General features: G+C 43.4%; 2 protein-coding genes across 2 annotated transcripts in view; one reads left to right on the top strand and one right to left on the bottom strand.

Moving 5' to 3' along the window:
- SMC6 (structural maintenance of chromosomes 6) overlaps positions 1–12246 on the bottom strand; it is a 91991-nt gene extending 79745 nt beyond the window's left edge. Inside the window, exons 1-2 of the mRNA XM_056124774.1 lie at positions 12097–12246; positions 1527–1675 (exon numbers count right to left, since the gene is read on the bottom strand). Of these exons, the coding sequence (XP_055980749.1) occupies positions 1527–1670 (144 nt within the window). The 5' untranslated portion in view covers positions 1671–1675; positions 12097–12246. The remainder of the gene's footprint in view (positions 1–1526; positions 1676–12096) is intronic.
- Positions 12247–12799: 553 nt separating this feature from the next.
- The window catches only part of GEN1 (GEN1 Holliday junction 5' flap endonuclease), a 33317-nt gene continuing 27374 nt past the window's right edge, over positions 12800–18742 (top strand). Inside the window, exon 1 of the mRNA XM_056124784.1 lies at positions 12800–12902. The gene's annotated coding sequence lies outside the window, so the exon portion shown is untranslated. The remainder of the gene's footprint in view (positions 12903–18742) is intronic.

The following is an 18742-nucleotide window of genomic DNA, read 5'->3' as shown; positions in this document are numbered from 1 at the left end:
TTAAATACATCAGCAGTAGGTTTTATTCAATGTTCCTCATTGTGTTGATATCCACATCTATTCCTTTTCTAAGAATTTTAATCATAAATGAATGCTGAAATCTGTCAAGACTTTCTATGCATAAAGTAAATACGATGTGATCTTCCCTATTTTGTCCACTAAAATAGTAAATTATTGTGCATTAAGGATGGAGCGACAGCACAGCAGTAGGGCGTTTACCTTGAGTGCAGCCGGCCTGGCCAAGCTGAGTCTGATTCCTCCACCCCTCTCAGAGAGCCCAGCAAGCTATCGAGAGTATCTCGCCCGCAAGGCAAAGTATGGAAAGCTACCCGTGATGTATTCAATATGCCAAACACAGTAACAAGTCTCACAATGGAGATGTTACTGGGCCCGCTAGAGCAAATTGATGAACAATGGGAGGACAGTGTTACAGTGTTATTGTGCATTAGCTTATAAACATAATGACTAGTTATTGCATATGACTCTTTATATATACTGATAAATGACATGCGCTAACACTATATTAGGGTTTCTGCACCCATACTCATAAGATATACTAGATTATTATTTTTTTGTTTGTTTTGGACTACACCAGCTGAGCTCAACACTTACTCCTGGCTCAGCACTAAGGGATCACTCCTGGCAGGGCTTGGGGACCTGATGGAGTTGCCGGGACCGAACCCAGGTCTGCCGTGAGCTGTACTATCACTCTGGCCCTAAATTCTTTGCTTTTTTCCCCTTAATACTTTGGGTCTTATACCAAGAAAACTAACTGTAAAGTAATCTTTCTCTTCTGTTTTCTGGAAGACTACAGATTTTTTTTTCTTTTTGGGTCACACCTGGCGATGCACAAGGGTTACTCCTGGCTTTGCACTCAGGAATTACTCCTGGCAGTGATCAGGGAACCATATGGGATGCTGGGGATCGAACCTGGGTTGACTGCATGCAAATGCCCTACCCTCTGTACTTTTGCTCCAGCCCCGAGACAGCAGAATGATAATTCTTCTTGGTACAAGTTTCTAGTCAAATCGACTGGGTCTGAATTATATGGGAGTTTTTTGGGAATTTTTAAATGATGAATTTTCCTTTTTTAGTTGCAAAATGATTCACATTATCTACTTCACATTGATAATACAGTAGTACTTTAACTTTTAGAGCACTTGGTCCATTCCAAATATGTCCACTTGTGTGTGTAGTTAGTTAACACCATTACCTTATTAGTCATTTACTGCTGACAGGACCTGTGAAGAGAGCCCCCATTCTATTTCTGGTAACAGAGATTTGTGTCTTCCTTTTGTCCTTTGTGAGTCTTGCCAAAGGTTTGTTCATTTTACTCTCTTTCACAAGAATTTCTATTTCACTATTTTCTCAACTACTGTTGCTATCAACGTCAAAATTATTCAAGTTATTTTAGCTAAGTTTTTAACAAACTATATTGCCTTCACTATTTATCAAGAGTATGACCTATTAACTGAACAGGAGAAACTTGTTAATCAACAACCCAAATTTTAAGGCCTCACACTTACCAAGGTAGAGGTACCATTAGTAAAAGACACCGTACATTCATCTTCATCACCATCTTTATCAAAATCTTCTTCCAACTCAGATTCTAGTCTTGGTCTTTTGGCATTTTCAGGAGAAAAGAAATTTTCTTCCTTTCTTTTGGCCATCAGGTCTGAATAAATATAATAGCAAGAGTGAAGTAAATCAAGTAGAGCACATAATTTGACTGTTTCAAACAGATTAAACTTAAAAAAAAGTCTCAAAAAGTTTTAAGTCTTAAGTACTATGTTCATTCATTTTTATTTTAATAAAAACACCCATGAAAAGTAAAAACATTTGCAGGAAGGGAAGGATAAGTAGAAGAATGCTGGTACCACTGAGGGCAGAAAGGCAAGGAAATAAATTCTTCCCTTAAGGTTCCAGAAAGGAACACAGTTCCACTGCCACTTCACTTTTCACACAGTGAGATCTATGGCAGACTTCTGACCCAGAGAAATATACGACATACATCTCACATATATTTACAGCATTTATTATATATGGGGACTCATAATTGCTTGTTTATGCTACTTAGTTGATTTTACTCAAGTTATTAATTATGCAAATTTTATTCATGACCACATAAAAACATGCTGACTCCTAAACTCACAAAAATTAAGATTTATCTGCAAAATAATGGTTTCTAGTTTTTGAGATTAATAAAGAATGCGTAACAACTTCTAAAATTATTCCAGAGTAATCTTTCAATTTTTACTACTTATAAATCAATAAAACACCAGATTAAACTTCTCATTTTATTATTTTCCCAAAGAGGCATATTTTGAGTTGTCTAGCAACAGTTGTTTTCCTTAAACATTCCCTAATGAAACTAGCCCACTGAAACCTACTTTTTTACTACGTATAAAATTTATATGTAGAAAATTAGTATTTTAAATTATATATTCTAAACATTAAAATGAAACATCTGCGATTGAAATAAATTGCTAAGATTATTCTAATTGTTGCTTTCATTTTCTCTTTAAATATATGTAGGATGAAAGAACTGAGCTATTCTATACTAAGTTCCTCCCTGGCTATGGAGTTTCCAATTTTTCCCCCTTCTATTTTCCAACAAAGCTTTGTATTTTAAAAAATAAAATATATCTAGAACTAAAATCATAAAACTTTACAGAGTATTTTTTTACAGTGATTCAATAAAACTATCATGTTTGAGTTTCAGTCATACAATGATCGAACATCCATTCCCCCACCAGTGCATTTTTTCCACCCCCAATGTCCCCAGTATCCACCCCTGCCCCCATCCCAACCCTCCTCCAGACTCTGTGGCAGACAATTTCCCCCATATTCTCTCTCTACTTTGGGGCATTATGGTTTGCAATACAGATACTAAGTGGCCATCATGTTTGGTCCTTTATCTACTTTAAGCACACATCTCCCATCCCAACGGTCCCTCCAAGCATCATAGACTTAGTAGCCCCTTCTCTACCCCAGCTGCCTTCTCCCTAGAATATTTTTTAAGATCTCTAAAACAGTAATAAAAATTTTTAGGAAGATTGTTTTTTTATTAAGGCAATATATACTTCATTAAATGAATCGAGCAATTGCTCTATCTTATCCCAGCAATGAAAGTGAGAAAGAACTAAAATTAAAGCTATTAGGATATGTACAATCAGAGACTATATTATCAGAAACTCTTTAATGTCATTTTAATTTCTATATTACACTCTATCATCTTGAGTCAATTTCTCCACAATTTACCTCCTAAAACAGTGAAAAATTAAGGATCAAAACTCTGTTTCCTTTACATTTTGTGAAATCCTCATCTGAAGTCATGACTCCTCTCACACAACTAGGTTTAGTCAAATCTGAACTTACGCACTGGATCAAAACTTAGTTATTTGCTGTATCAGATAAAGTTTACGTAAGTGAGAATACTTACTGCTTACTCATATACTTCAACATAACTAAGTATAAAAGACACATAATGGAGCCAGAACTGGGTCTCCGATTCTTTTTCCCAAAGTGTAAGTTAAAAACACAATTAGAGAATTCTTTGTAGACAGTGGAAGAGCAACATATTTTCCTATTCCCTCTGATAAATAAAACTAAAATCTTCGGAAATTATATTTGACAACTAAAACAGAGAAGAAAGCAGAGTAGCCAGGGACTTCGGGACCCAGAAAACTGACAAAGTGCCGAGTTCCCTGAGTTTTCGCTCTGCCATAAATAACGAAGATTCTGGAAAGGCCAACAACTGGGGAAGCACCAACAGGTGCAGAGGGAAAAAGAGAAAATAAAAAGTTAGGACAGGGGTGTGTCTCAAGTGGTAGAGGACGTGGTTCACGGGTATGAAGCCCTAAGTATAAACCTCAGAACTGTGTGCGGCCCAAGTGACCTCTGGTCACCCACGTCTCTAGCCAAAACACCAAGAAAGGGTCAACTGAACAATGTACAAACCCACAAACCGTCTGCATAATAAACAAGAATCCTACTGTCTGAACACCAATGAAAAATAAACAATGTCCCCCACCCCACTTCACCCTACTCTACTGTCACATCAGCAAAGACACCAAGGATGTAGACCCCAACAGGAATAACGAAGAAGGCAGATCAACAGCCAATTAATCCAGCATGAGAGGAGTAACTCGGCTAGGCAAGAACACAAGACAGTGGCATCATCAAAAGACCGCCGAGACTGGATAGTTGTGTGTCATCCCCCCCTCCCCCGTAATCATAATAAGGGGGTCACTTACTCCCACTCTCCTGGGGATGGAATCAGATGAGATTTCTTTTTACAATGCAGAGGTAAACATGTCTGCAGACTGCGCGGGGCAGCTGAAAAGTCCTCCCCACCCAAACAGTGTGGGGCAGTCAATGGAGGGGCTTTCCTAAGGTTCTAAATCTGAAACTGTAGCCATGGTAAAGTTCCAGAGTTCAGGCTTTGTCCATGAGAAAGTTCCAGCTCTGAGGCCATGATTAGAGCCTAATGACCCTGGGGCAGCAATCCTCACTTGTTAAGGTCTCTGAATGAAAGTACTCAGGCTCTGATAAATAAAACTAAAATCTTCGGAAATTATATTTGACAACTAAAACAGAGAAGAAAGCAGAGTAGCCAGGGACTTCGGGACCCAGAAAACTGACAAAGTGCCGAGTTCCCTGAGTTTTCGCTCTGCCATAAATAACGAAGATTCTGGAAAGGCCAACAACTGGGGAAGCACCAACAGGTGCAGAGGGAAAAAGAGAAAATAAAAAGTTAGGACAGGGGTGTGTCTCAAGGCGGGTACCCTTAAGGCGGGTACACAGGGCCCAGCACCAACCAGCTCCCCCCCATCCCTCCTCCCTCCAAATGCAAAGGTACTCAAAAAGTTGCTCATATTTATGTGTGTTTACTATATTGCAGCCAAGGAGATAGCTGGAAGAGTCTGAAGCACATGCTTTGCATGCAGGAGGCCTGCATGGCTCCTTGAGCATTGCCAGGAACGAGCCGGGAGCACCATGCAGGGAGCGGCCCCCGAACACCACAAGTGTGGTCCCATAACAGAAAAATGAAAGAAAACAACATGTTTACCATATCATAAATTTAAAAATAGAGAAACTTTTTTTAAATTTTCTAGAGGTGATAGAAAAATTTTTTTTCCTGCAAAGAATAGTGCTCTGGACCTGCAGGACCAAGAACCACCAGAGCTAACCCGCAGCCTGGAGGAGCTCAAGGCTACACCTAGCAGGGCAAGCAACCAAACCTCCGTACAGTCTCCCTGGCCCCTGGAGAAACTCGGTTCAACAAAAAACCGCACAAGTCATCAAAGTAGGAGTAGGAACATCACAGCCTAATAGCTTGTGAAAATCTCCACGGCACACTCAGAAGTGAGTGCAGTGGAAAGGGCAAATAACTCTTTATGAAAAGTTTTATCATTTAGGTCCTTTGAAAGGCTCTCCTGGATCCACAACCGCATAGCAGACTGAAGAACAGGACACAATGCCAGGAACTGTGAGTCTCGGCCAGCAAGCAATGAATTTAGACCAGCAAAAAAGCCAAGGCAAAGGGGCCGGAATGATAGCACAGAGGTAGGGGCTTTTGTCTTGCCTATGGCTGATACAGGTTTGATCTGTTTCCTGGAAATAGAGCCAGGGATAAGCCCTGAGCTCAGCTAGGTGTGGTCCCAAAACAAAAGCTGTACAAACAGAAGAAGCCAACAATAAAAGGCTTGCATCTTCTTAATGTTGAAAAGTGGGGTCCAGGGACCAGCAAACAACATTTACAACTTCTGAGAAACTTGGCCCCACAACCTAGTGAGTCAGAATCTTTATCTTAATAAGATTTCTGGTGATTCACAAGCATGCTAATGTGAAAAGAATTATTTTGCATTAAACAACTTGTATTTTATCTTTTCCTTAAGGCAATGAAGAACCTAATTTATCAAGATAATCAAATACTACTTAATAGGTATACTATCATTTCGCATAAGGACACTTAACAAACAGGACAAATGCCTTAGGCAACTATTATGATTAGCCACAATTGCGTAACATTCAATATATTTTTTTACAAATGACATTTATTTTGATTATAAAAATCAGACCTAGAAAATTAAACATATTACTCAAGGGCCTTAACAACAAGCTCAATGTACATTAATTTCAGCTTTCTCCTCATGTAAATGTGCTAGAATAGGATTCTACAGTTATTTTCCCAAGCACCTTGTACATTCTCTAGCCCATCCTCCACCCTCATCTCAATTACTGAGCGATAATGTGTCTATCCTAGAAGGGCAAAGAGAAAGCATTAATTCTTGTTGTGCCCAACATAAAATGCCCTCTTGGAATGTAAGCACTATTTTTATTAATACTTAATACATTATCATGCAGTTAGCAGACACTCAAACACCAGCAAATTTTAGTGTTTTATCCTTAAAAGATGGTCATTTTTTCAAGCGAAACTGTTGGAAGATGCACAAAGGTAAATGCGCTAAGCTTTTAACAATGAATGTGAGACTCTACTACACTACATGACAAAGACGATTTTTATTTGCCAGATTTGCAGTGTGCTGTTTGGTTGCCATCGTAACCTGCCTTTAATAGATACTAAAGTTGTAGCCACTTTGTGATTAATGAGAATACATTTTTTTCAATACCTATGACTCATTTTTTAATACCTGTTAGGTACAGACTAATGCGGCTTAAAGAGACATAAAATTAGAAACATGCTTCTAAATTGTCTGGAATATGCACCAAAAGGAAAATAGCACCTGGGGTATGAAATTCCTGAGCTCCCTATCCCCTAAAGCTCCTTAGAGTTTATAGTATGTTTTATTTAGAATTTTTAAAGAATCACTGTCACTGTCCTCCTGTTGTTCATCGATTTGCTCGAGCGGGCCCCGTAACGTCTTATTGTTACTGTGTTTGTGCTATATCGGATACGTCACAGGTAGCTTGCCGGGCTTTGCCATGCGGGCCAGATACTTTCGGTAGCTTGCCGGGCTCTCTGACAGAGGCAGAGGAATTGAACCTGGGACAGCCTGGTCGCCTGTGTGCAAGGCAAATGTCCTACCCACTATGCTATCGCTCCAGCCCTTTTAAAAAATCAGAACTGAAAAAGTGTTATTGTTAGTTTCTCATAAGACGCAAACTCCACCGCCTGGACAGAGAGTCTGAGCCCCCAGCAAGGAGTGCATCACCCCTGCACCGCCCACAGAAGGAGGCAGACGCAAACTTTAGGCAGACATACCCGGATTATAGCTTACAAATTAAACCATTAGTTCGAGGGGCCAGGAAATAACATAGCAGTCAGGACACTTGGGTCTGCTTCCCAGCACCCCAGGGTCCCCTAAACATGGCAGGTGCAGCCCGGAGGGGCAGGGATGCCGCAGCTGCAGTGAAAACGGCAGTGGCAGGTCTCTGTGTCCACGCGTGATTCCCAGGTTCTTGCATTCTTGAAAATACTGAAGAATGAAGATGCTCAGACTCAGAGTTGGAAAGTAGGAAAGTTTATTGGCAAGTAGAAGAGAAAAGAAAAGGAACTCCCCAAGTGGAGAGGAGCTGAGTATAGGACTAAGGGAAGGGAAGGGAGTTTCGTGCAGGCCATTTTAAGGACTCCTGGCATCCCTTATCGGTCGGCAAGTGTTTACAGAAGATGCTAGAAAATTACACCGATGTCTTAGCTGGGCCTAAATCTTTCCGGGCATTTTTACCCCTTATCTTAGTCCTCCTGTCGGCCTAGGCTCCAGGACAGAGTTTTATGGTCCTGAAAAATCTCTATGACCGCTGGGGCAGGGTTTTGGGAATGAAATGTGTCAGGTCAATGGGGGAAAGGTGGCAAGGAAGCTGCCTTGAAGAAGGTGGTGTCCTCCTTCCTGGCAAGGGGAAACAAATCTTCCCAGCCTAATTGCCAATGATCGCAGTTTCCCCGTCAGCCTAGAATCCAGGATTGCCCATTATCTTGGTTTCCCTGTCAGCCTGGAGTCTAGGGCAGAGTTTTATGTTCCTGGGAAGCCCCGAGAATGTTGAGACAGAGCCTCGGGGGTGGAATGTGAGTCAGGTTGATGGAGTAGATGGAACATCTGGAGAGAAGAAACTCTCTCTCTCTCTCTCTCTCTCTCTCTCTCTCTCTCTCACTGGCAAGGGGGAAACTGAGACTTCCTCTATTGGGGGAAGGGGAGAATGGGTGGCTAAGCCTCTGAGACTACCTGAGAGCCAGACAACTGTCCCCTCCATCCTGCATTCCCCCCAACCAAAAAAAAAGAAAAATTTGTGAAAGTAAAATCAGTAACAAGGGTTCATACAGCAAGTATGTGCACAGAAAACTTTAGAGATGAAATGCATTTTTAAAATATTAAATATGTAAGTTTAAAAATTATGTGCATGGGGGCTGGAGTGATAGCACAGCGGGTAAGGCATTTGCCTTGCACGCGGCCAACCCGGGTTTGATTCCCAGCATCCCATATGGTCCCCAAGTACCCCCAGGATTGATTCCTGAGTGCATGAGCCAGGAGTAACCCCTGTGCATCGCCGGGTGTGACCCAAAAAGCAAATACATAAATAAATAAATAAATAAAGTAAAGGCCCTCCCATTGATCATCGATTTGCTCGAGCGGGCCCAGTACCGTCTCCATTGGAGACTTTGTTGTTACTGTGTCTGGTATATCGAATACTCTCAGTAGCTTGCCGGGCTCTGTGCATAAAAAAACGTAATTCCCATTAGTATCAAAGCAGAAACTAAGAGCAGTGAAAAGAGACATAAGAATTAGGACAATGGTTTGGAGGCCTACCTTATGAGCTGGCGGAGAAGGAAGTTGGGACAGCTGAGATAGAGATGGGACCATTAAGTCAATGATAGTTGGAGGGATCACTCACTCAGAATGAGAGATGTGGGCTGAAGGTAGACCAAGGACCAAACACGATGGTCTCTCAGTACCTGTATCGCAAACCATGATGCCTAAAGTAGAGAGAGCATAAGAAGGAAAATGCCATAGAGGCGTGGGGTGGGATGGATGGGGGTGGCGGGAGAGATACTGGGGACATTGGTGGTGGAAAATGCTCACTGATGGAAGGATGGGTCTTCGATCATTGTATGACCGAAACCCAATCAAGAAAGCTTTCTAACTATCTCAGGGCGATTCAGTAAACAAAACACCAGAATATTCTGGATAGTAGGAGCTGATGAAATAGCACCAAGGGTTGAGTAAACAGTTTTTGCATGTAGGAGGCCTGCGTTTTATTTCCATCACCAACCCCCTACCCCACATGTCCCCTGACCCCAAAATATAATAAAGTAGACTATCCAGGCAATAAATATCAACAAATAATAGTACAAACAAGTGAAAAAAAATCATCAAACAGGTCTGGATCAGCAAAAGCCCTGCACCTCTGGTAATAAAATGAGACCAACTTATGTTTTAAGAAACCCTGTGGCCTCAACGTAGAGATCAGATGAAACAGAGTGAGCACACAGCTAAAAGAAAACTAGTCTCTAAACGAAGACTAAATAAAAGCAATGTTAAATTAAGGAATGAAAAAAAGAGCTAAAACCAAGTAATTTGAAAGACTGCTTACACTTGAGCCACCACTAAGGTGGAAGAGTAGAATTAGTATTTGCTAAATATTCTTTTTTGAAACTATTTTATTTCGTTTATTGAGATCCAGATATATAAAAACCCTAAGTCAATGCTACTTTAAACCTGAAGTTCCTCCTAGCATGAACTAGGTTTAATTGACAACTGTTCAATAGCAGTGAAATTAACTATTTCTCTCTCTACCTTTTTGTCTGTGTTTCATCAATATATAAAGCTACAAAAGGGCTTCGATTTTGATGAGTCCCTCTAACCTCTAATGTTATGATGCAAGACAAAACTTTGGACTTGCTTTTAGAAAATTTCACTATAAAAATTTTAAATTTAACTTGATAAACTTTTCAAAAACAATCTTCACACTTAATGCTAAATGCCACTGTAGAGTAGACAGAGCAAGAGCGATTAAATAATGCATTTATTTTGGTTGAAAACACAAACGTGAAGTGCTCCTAGACACTGAAGAGACCAACAGACAGTAAAATATCTTCTGCAGTAGAAACAGATTAGAACATGGAGCTAAAAAAATCATTTAGCTAGTGAATGAAAAATGCTATTAATATTAACGTGAGGATAGGACTCTCAGTCATCTCAACTTGTGTGTCGGCATACAGAACTTTAACATTTAATTACGTCATGCACATTATTATGGCAAAATCTTGAATTGCTTATTAACTCCTGAAAGTCACATATCTCTCTCTGGTTAATCTTCACAACTACGGTCTAATCAGGAAGTCAAGATTCAGGCAGGTTTTTATAAAGTCTACCACCTAGGCACTCAGTTAAAATATAGACAGCAAAATAAATCTTTGGAGAACAAAACCTGTGTTTCTCTGTAAGTTTCATATTCCATTTGCATTAACTTTTTTTGCGAGGCAAACAAAATGCTTTCAACTCGGGACATAAAAGTAATGAATCATCCCCCAAAGATTCCGCCCTCCGCCCCCCCCCCCCGCCCCGCCCTCCCCTCCCCCCCCATTTAGGTACTAAGTTACTCTCTCCCACGACAGAAGGAGAACTGAAAGGTAAAACTTTTTTTTTTGGGGGGGGGTTGTTGTTCTTTATTTTAAACTACAGGATGTGCCCAGGTTCTCACAGTTTTTGCAAGGGAAGTTCACCGCAAAGCTACATTACCCAACCCAAGAACTAAAACGGAATGGTTACTGTACCAATATATGGAATTTGAGCAGGATCACGCGACTATATTACACAGATAATATATTAAGCAAAATTCTAGTAGCCTACAAACTTTTTTAATAGTCCCGCCCGTCGGTGGGAAGTAAGTTTTGATCACACAAATTCCATCCTAATTATGACCGTCTTTTCCCACACCAATAAAGTCACGCACGGTAAAGAAAATCGAAGTCCAAGTTCTAATATGCTCCCCCACCCACAGATCTAGGAGATTTGTTGCAAATGCATTTCCCACCCCAGGGAGGAGAGGAGGGAGGAGATCGAACCCCGGGGCCTCCCACCTGTCTAGCAGGCACTTGACCGCGCACGGAATCTGCTTCCCGCTCCTGGCACGAGCACTTCAAAAGAATGCGTGGAAGCCGCCTAAAGTCAGGGAATTTGCACCATTTTTTTCCCCTTTGACATTTGCAGTGTCAGTCTTAAAAAGGAAAAAAAAAAAACCCTACTTTTAATCTCCTACTCATGCAATATATGGATGAGCAATAAGGGCTCCCATCACTTGCAGACGGTCGCGACCAGGCACCGAAGAACATGCCTCTATGTTTGCAAGCATCACCGCCTTGCCTAAAAGCCCCCCCAAAGAGACCTTTCAGAACCCCTTCTCTACCCCTTAAGCACCCAATGACTATGCCCTGCAATTCTCAGTGGAGATTCTCCTCCAGTTCTTTCCCACAGGTTGAAGACAAAATTTAAAAAAAAAAAAAAAGGCGGGGTGGAAGGGGGGGGTTGGCTGCCAGACGAAAACATCTAAACTGCACTCATTTACATGTTTCGGGATCATTCCGGCGGTGTTTTTCTTTTTCTTCTAATTCCCCCCACCCCAGGTACTTGAGATTTTTTTTTCCAACTACAAATTCCCATCTACATGTGCTTTTTTTTTTTTTTTGCAGATCGCTCTGTCAAAGAAACTTAAATGCTTGGAGGGGTGGGGGGGAGAGAGGGAGACGCGTCGTCCTCCGGAGCTTAATTCCCTGATGCGAGTGGACCCCGCGCGGTCCCCGCGGCTATTCCCCGCGGCCGGCCGGGCGCCCGGGTGGTGGAGGGCCGGGAGGTGGGGGGGGGGGGGGGGAACCGCGCCTCGGCCCGGCAGGAACCCGCACGGCGCGCCGCCGAGCGGCCGGAGGGAGCGGCCCAGCTCCCCGCCGCAAGTAGTTTCCCGCGGCTGGCGGGGAGGGCGCCGAGCTCCCCGCGGGACCCCAACGCACCACACGGCCCGACCGGGGTCCGCGGCGGCGGCGGCGGGGAGCTGAGCAGGCACCTGGGGGGGAGAGGGACAGCGGCGGCGGCGCGGATCGCGGCGAGGGGGCAGCGACAGTTGCGCGCGCCCTCCACCTACCTCCAACAAGTCCAAGTCCCCGAGAGGAACCCGATCGACGGCGGGCGGGTCGTGCGCGGCGCGACGGCCGCGGCCGGGGTGTCTCGGCCCGGGCTGGCCGCCGTTGGGGGCCGCCGGGAACCACGCGCCGACCGGCAGCAGAAGGCAGGAGCCCCGTCACCCGCCCCAACCCAGCGCCCACCGCCCGACGCTCCGCTCCGCTCCGCGCCTGCGCCCCGCCCCCCGCCCCGCCCGCCGGGACTTCGCCCGCGCCTGCGCCCTGCGGACTTTTCGCGCCACCCGCGGGAGCGCGGGGGCGGGCCGGAAGTGACGGAACGAAAGGCGGGACGAAGCCAGTAGGAGGAAATCCGCGGTCGGCAGCCGCCGGGAGCCCGGGGAAAGCGGCGGCTGATTTGCTTCATTGAAAAAGTGGATCCTGCATATCCTCTCCGGCCCCAGTTCTGCCCGGTGGACCCGGCCGAGAGCCCGGAAAGCTTCGGTGCGACCGAGCGGGGGTGGGGGGCGGAACCGTCACTTCCCGGAAGGGGCGGGACTCTCGCGCCAAGGCGCCAGATTTGAAGTTGTTCCTGGATCCCGTCGGCTCCGGGTTGGAAAAGCCCCAAACGCCACTGGCGTCCCTGGAGCAAAGGAGAATTGATCGATCTGGGTTTTTTTTTTTCTTGTTTGTTTTTGTTGTTGTTTGTTTGTTTTTCATTTTAGCAAAGAAAAACCGAGACATCCGGACGCCTCACCTTGTTGCGAGTCAGGCCGAAGTGTTCAATGACGCAGGGGCGCCCGCCCGAGCCCGGCAGGCAGGGTTTGTCCGGGTAAGTCCCGCGGGGACGCGGAGCGCGGGGGTGGGTGGGCACCTGCCGGCTCCTTGCACGGGGTTTTCTGGGGACGGGCCGGCTCACGGCGACTCGTGGACTCCGCAAGACCGCCGCGGTGCCCGCAGCCGCCCCTCCGAGGACACCGTCCCCGTCCGCGGCTCTCTCGGTCGAGGACCGTCGGGAAGGGGACCCCGGATCGGAATCCGCGGGTCAGCCCTGGCGGGCAGCGGCCTCTTAAGGATGCCGGACTCCGCCCGGTTGACCGTGACCTGCTGGGTCCCTATGTCCTCCCTCCCGGCCCGCCGCGGGCACTTGCCCACGCCTTTTTCCAGCCCTTGGGGAGGGGGGCGTGGTGGGAGGGGTGAGTCTTCCGGGACCCGCGGGGGCATGCTCGGTGTTCTGAAACTGTTGCTTGCAGCACTTTCCCTTAGGGCATTGAGGTTGATGCTTTTGGGGTTTGTTTTTTTTTTCTCTCGGTCTTTACCCGCATCTGCCAATGGTGCAACCTTCTGCAAAAACACTGGAACTCCGTTCAGAAGCTTGCCACAAAGTGGTGGCGGAGGGGGGGGGGGGGGCGGGGAGGGCAGTTAGGTGAGAGAAGGGACCACTATGACAGTGGTAGTTGAAAGACAAGAATTGAATGCTGAAAATAGGTAAAGGGAGATACGTGATTACCTTTGAATAACCGTGCTTTTTGAGTAGCGTTCATAATGCCCAAAAGGGGAGAGAAGAAAAGTGCCTGCCAGTAGAGGCCGACTAGTGGTGGGAGGTGGCAGGAGGGAATATGAGGACATTGATGGTGGGAAATGTACACTGGTGAGAGGATGGGGTGGGTATATTAGAACATTGTATGATCAAAACCCAATCAGGAACAACATTGTAATTATGTATCTCACTTGGCTTAAAAAACACATGCTCAAAACCACTGAATCTAGGGCTGGAGAGATAGTACAACTTGCAAGGCCTTGACCTTGCACCAGCTGACCAGGGTTGGATCCCAAGCCCCACCAAGATTGATCCCTGAGTGCAAAGCCGGGATTGAACCCTGAGCCCTAGCCTTGCCCCAGCCTTCCAAATATACTGGAACTAAGAAAGTTGATGCTCCTTGTCTGAGTTTCCCTAGCTCTTCTGGACCCAACAGTAACCTCCTCTTGGGTTAATACTCCACTTCCCGTTATGGTGCTTCTGCCAAGCCACCCACTTTCATGACAACAAAATCTTCTGGTTGAGAAAATGGCCTTTACCACCCCTAGCCCTCACCCCCCTCCCCCAAATAAATTAGTGTCAAACCTCAGAGGCTACAGTAATGAAATGCCTACCCTTAAAGTCACCCATTTTAATTCTGAAGATAATCACGGATATGCTGATCTTATTGTGGCCTTTGTGTGGCACAGTGAGAAGTATGACATAATTGAGATAGATTCAAACTTTATATCTGGCCTCAATGATCTTTCTTGGTAAATGATGGGAATCACCCTTAGGGGGGGGTTCTGCTTAGATCACTGGCTTTGCTAAGAGGGCCCTGATGCCCAAGACTAGGCATGTACCCTTTTTGTTCCAAGTACTCCTTGCTCACAGCCTTAATGGTGTACCTGTACTTATCCAGTTGCTAACTCCCTTATCTTTATTCTGACCATTCTAAGGTCCTTAAACACAGATCTTGATCTTTCATTGAATCTGCAGCATCTAGAAGAGCTCCCAGTACACAGGGAATATTCAGTAAGTTCAGTCTAGGTTGCATGATGCTTCAAAGTCAAAGCTAAATTCATCAGCACATCAAGCTGAATAAATAGGAAAGAGCGCTGATTAGCAAAACTATGGTAAATCCTGAGCAGTTCTATACTGGAATAAACTATAGCTTTGGCCAATCTTCGTATGAAAGATTTGAAATAGAAAATTTAAAGTGTTTCTCACTGTATTGTGTAGGAAATTCTTTAATGTTTTTGCTTCAAAGTGCAGGAAAAATGGAAACTTGTTTTTTTTTTTTAAGGTGTATTTTTGCATAACTCAAACCATCGGCTTCTTTTTATGTCTTTAGATTTGATCCATTAGTAGAATTAGCAAGGTTCTGTGTTTTCTCACCTCATTCAGTTTTATAATTATCCAATAAAAGCTTATTAGCTTTTAAGGAAGTTTTAGGAGCATAAATTGATTTATGAGTACCATATGGTTACATCAAAGGATTTGTTTTTGTTTTAACCAGGTGGGTTCTGAAACCTTTTGTTTAAACTAAAAATTTATGTTCTTTCTGCTAAGCAGTAATATCTGCAATAGAATGTTTTTTTTTTTTCAAATGCCAAGCTACCAAAATTGATGAGATCCAAAAACCGAAGAGCATCTTGTAATTCATCAGGTTTTCTGCCGTATTTTGTAGATAGGTTAAAATCTTCCCAAGGTCATTCAGCTAGAAGATCAGAACATCATAAGCTTCTTTTCCCTAGCCAGTGAGCTTACACTAAACTAGATTGAAGTTATGTCTTTATTGGTTCTGACTTTGTTTATTCATCTAACTGTTCTTGTGTCTTAGAAGATCTTCTAAGATTTGGTGTGACACACATTAGAAGGCACATGGAATATGCATAATATTATATCGCTGTCAATATAAATTATTACTCAAGATATGAGTAAAGACTTACAAAGGTCCATACTACAAAAATTTTAAGTTTTCACCCTACTTTTTTCTTTTTAAAAAATGACAAAATTGTAAAATATATTTCAGAGTAATAAGAACAACCCATTGAATTCCCAGTGTACAACCCCACTCTGTGCCCCAAGATAGAACTGTTCTTACCCTTCCACGAAAGTTTTCCTCTTATATTTGTTTGGACTATTTTTGAATGCAGAGATTTTGCTCTTCTCTGGTAAAGTTTCTAGTCTCCTGGGCTTTAAAAGCTCTTCTAATTACTATTTTTGTTTGTTTGTTTTTTTAAATTGTAAGAAAGATTCTAGTATTCTAAAATATAAAAATAAAAAGTAATACAAAATTATACTGAAGGTGAACTTGATATGTGTAAGGATGTTTTCATTTTATTTACTGCTGAACTGTTTCCAAGTAACCCCACCAGTTTGATCATGACCTCATGAAAGAACCATCTGTTCTCTCTTTGTAGTCATACTTGAATATCTTAAAAACTATTTCGCCCTGTGCTCTTTTGGAATTTCATGTGCTTTTACAGTCTGTTGCTACTTAATGTCACCGTAAAGACTGATGCAAGGAAAGTGATAAGAAATAGAAAATAGATGATGGAAACAGATAACTGAGATGTTATGGCATTGTCAATAAAGTTGCTTTGCACATAATTTTGCCCATCGAAGTAGTTTTTTTGTAATCTGCTTTTACAAATGATTTTCCAACGACATATGTTTTTTGGTTTTGGGTTTTGGCTAACACCCAGAGTACTCAGGCTGGTTCAGACCAGGGTTCACTCCCAGGGATGCTCAAGGAATCCTACCTCCGTGGTGCCAGGAATCAACACAGGCTCTCTACTTGAGCCATATCCCAGCCCTTTTAAGGATATGTTTTAAAGGTCGGAGACACTGATCAAGCTGCTGTCTCAGAGACAAAGAAAGAGGAGAATCAAGAACCACTGCTGGGTTCTTAGCCAAACAAGCCAGAATTTCAGGAAGGTTAGGAATAAGACAGTTTGGGCACAGCTAGTGGAATCAAGAGCATCTTTGTCATCTCTGTGAAGAGTAAGAGATTAAATGTCTTAGTCAAGAGCTCAGGGTTTGTCATATGATGGTGGATAAATGTTATTAGGGTAAATAAAAGTTCCTGCATTATGCTCTTCAAATTGAATTCAGTAGTAATGTCCTTTCAGTGCAGTCTGCCTCTGACTAAAATGTTTCTATGTAACTTGTTTTATAATTTTTATGCCTACTCCAAACCCTTGGCTGGAGCAATAGCACAGCAGGTAGAGTGTTTGCCTTGCACACGACCGACCTGGGTTCAATTCCTTCGTCCCGCTCGGAGAGCCCGGCAAGCTACTTAAGAGTATCCTGCCCACATGGCAGAGCTTGGCAAGCTCCCTGTGGTGTATTCAATGTACCAAAAGCAGTAACAATGAGTCTCACAACGGAGACGTTACTAGTACTCGTTCGAGCAAATTGATGAACAACGGGAGGACAGTGCTACAGTCCTTTAAATATTTTTTTGCTTCAGTCACTTAACAGTGATTTGTGAAGTGCCTAGAACTTCGGCATTCAATTTTTTTTCCACCGAAGGTAACATGTGAACCAGTTGTGCTCTTTCTTTGCTTAACTATTAAATACCTAATAAAGCTGAGAAACATTGTCATCATATACTGGACCTCTCCCCCTGGTTAATTTTTGGTTGTAAGAGAGGATCCTGTAGCACTGTAACACTGTCCTCCAGTTGTTCATCAATTTCCTCCAGCGGGCCCAGTAATGTCTCCATTGTGAGATTTGTTGTTACTGTGTTGGCATATCGAATACGCCACGGGAAGCTTGCCAGGCTCTGCCGTGCGGGTGGGATACTCTGGTAGCTTGCCGGGCTCTTCCAGAGGGTCGGAGAAATTGAACCCAGGTCAGCCATGTGCAAGGCAAATGACCTGTCTGTGCTATTGTTCCAGCCCCCAGTGACTGCTATAATAATTATTGTGAATGGGTTTGAAAATGTCAAGATGAAAAAATACCTCAGTGATATCTATTTTTAAAACTGTTTTGGTGGCCCAAGCAATAGTCCAGTGGGTAGGGCACTGCTGACCTAGGTTTTATCTCTAGCTTCCCATATAATGCCCCAAGTCCACACGGAGTGTTCCCTGAATTCAGAGCCAGGAGTGAGCCCTGAGCACTGCTGGGTGTAGCGCTTGGAAACTTCTAAAGTTGGGGGAAGTACACCGGCCATGCTCTATGCTCGGGGGCTATTTTTGTTTCTGTGCTCAGGAGTGACCACAGTTTGGGTTCCGAGGTATTAGGGATTGAGCCTGTATCATGCAAGGAAAAGATAAGTGCCCTCCCCACTGTGCTCTTTTTCCTGTCCCTGGTATCTTATTGTATTAATAGAATCTGTTCTGGACTTATTCTGGTCATTGCTCTCTTGGGGAATAATATTTCATTAATGTTTTGCAGAATAATCCTGACTATAGTTTATAAATCAAGAATCGACCTCACTGAGTGCCAAAGCACATATTAAATCGGTTTTGTTTCATATTGTTTTTAATTTAAAAAAAATAAAAGAACATACCTCACCAGTGTTTCTTTAATTTTTTTTCACAAACCCAAAAGAAATGCAACTTCAACCATAGCCCTAAACAGAAATATACGTTTACTTGTGCCCTCCTAGCACCACTGCGCTGGGTGATAGTCTGCACTAAATCTGTACTCTCAGCTTACAATGAAGCATTGCAGAGGAAAGGAAGGATTGGTCTTTAGAGTAGCGATGAGCAGAGGGGAAAAGGTGCCTGCTTTCCCTCAGACACTACAACTCCTTCCAGAAAGAAATTCGAAAATATGAAGCACTCATTCTTTCAAAAGCTATTTTCTGAGCTTTGCATTTTAATCTGACCCTTGAACTACAGCCATATTAGGTTACTTAATATTCAGGTAAGACACACACCATCTAAAGATTGTTAGCTTGTTCTTCCAACCATTACATTACAGTTAGAATTACTTTTTTACAAACTTCCATAGTTTGAAAAGTAACACATGCATATTGTTCTATAAAAGCTTTAGCAGGGCCCAAGAGCTTGAGTACATGCTTTGCATGCTTGAAGCCCATGTGAAATCCCCAGATCTCATATGGCCCCTGGAACACTGCCATGAGTGATATCCCCTCCCCTATAGAACTAGTTGTAGCCTCTGAGCACCACCAATTG

Source organism: Sorex fumeus, unplaced genomic scaffold, assembly GCF_029834395.1.
Source record: "Sorex fumeus unplaced genomic scaffold, SorFum_2.1 ptg000006l, whole genome shotgun sequence".
In the NCBI taxonomy this organism is placed as follows: Eukaryota; Metazoa; Chordata; class Mammalia; order Eulipotyphla; family Soricidae; genus Sorex; species Sorex fumeus.
Note: the sequence above shows the minus strand (reverse complement) of the source record. Positions and strands in the feature narration are given on the sequence as shown.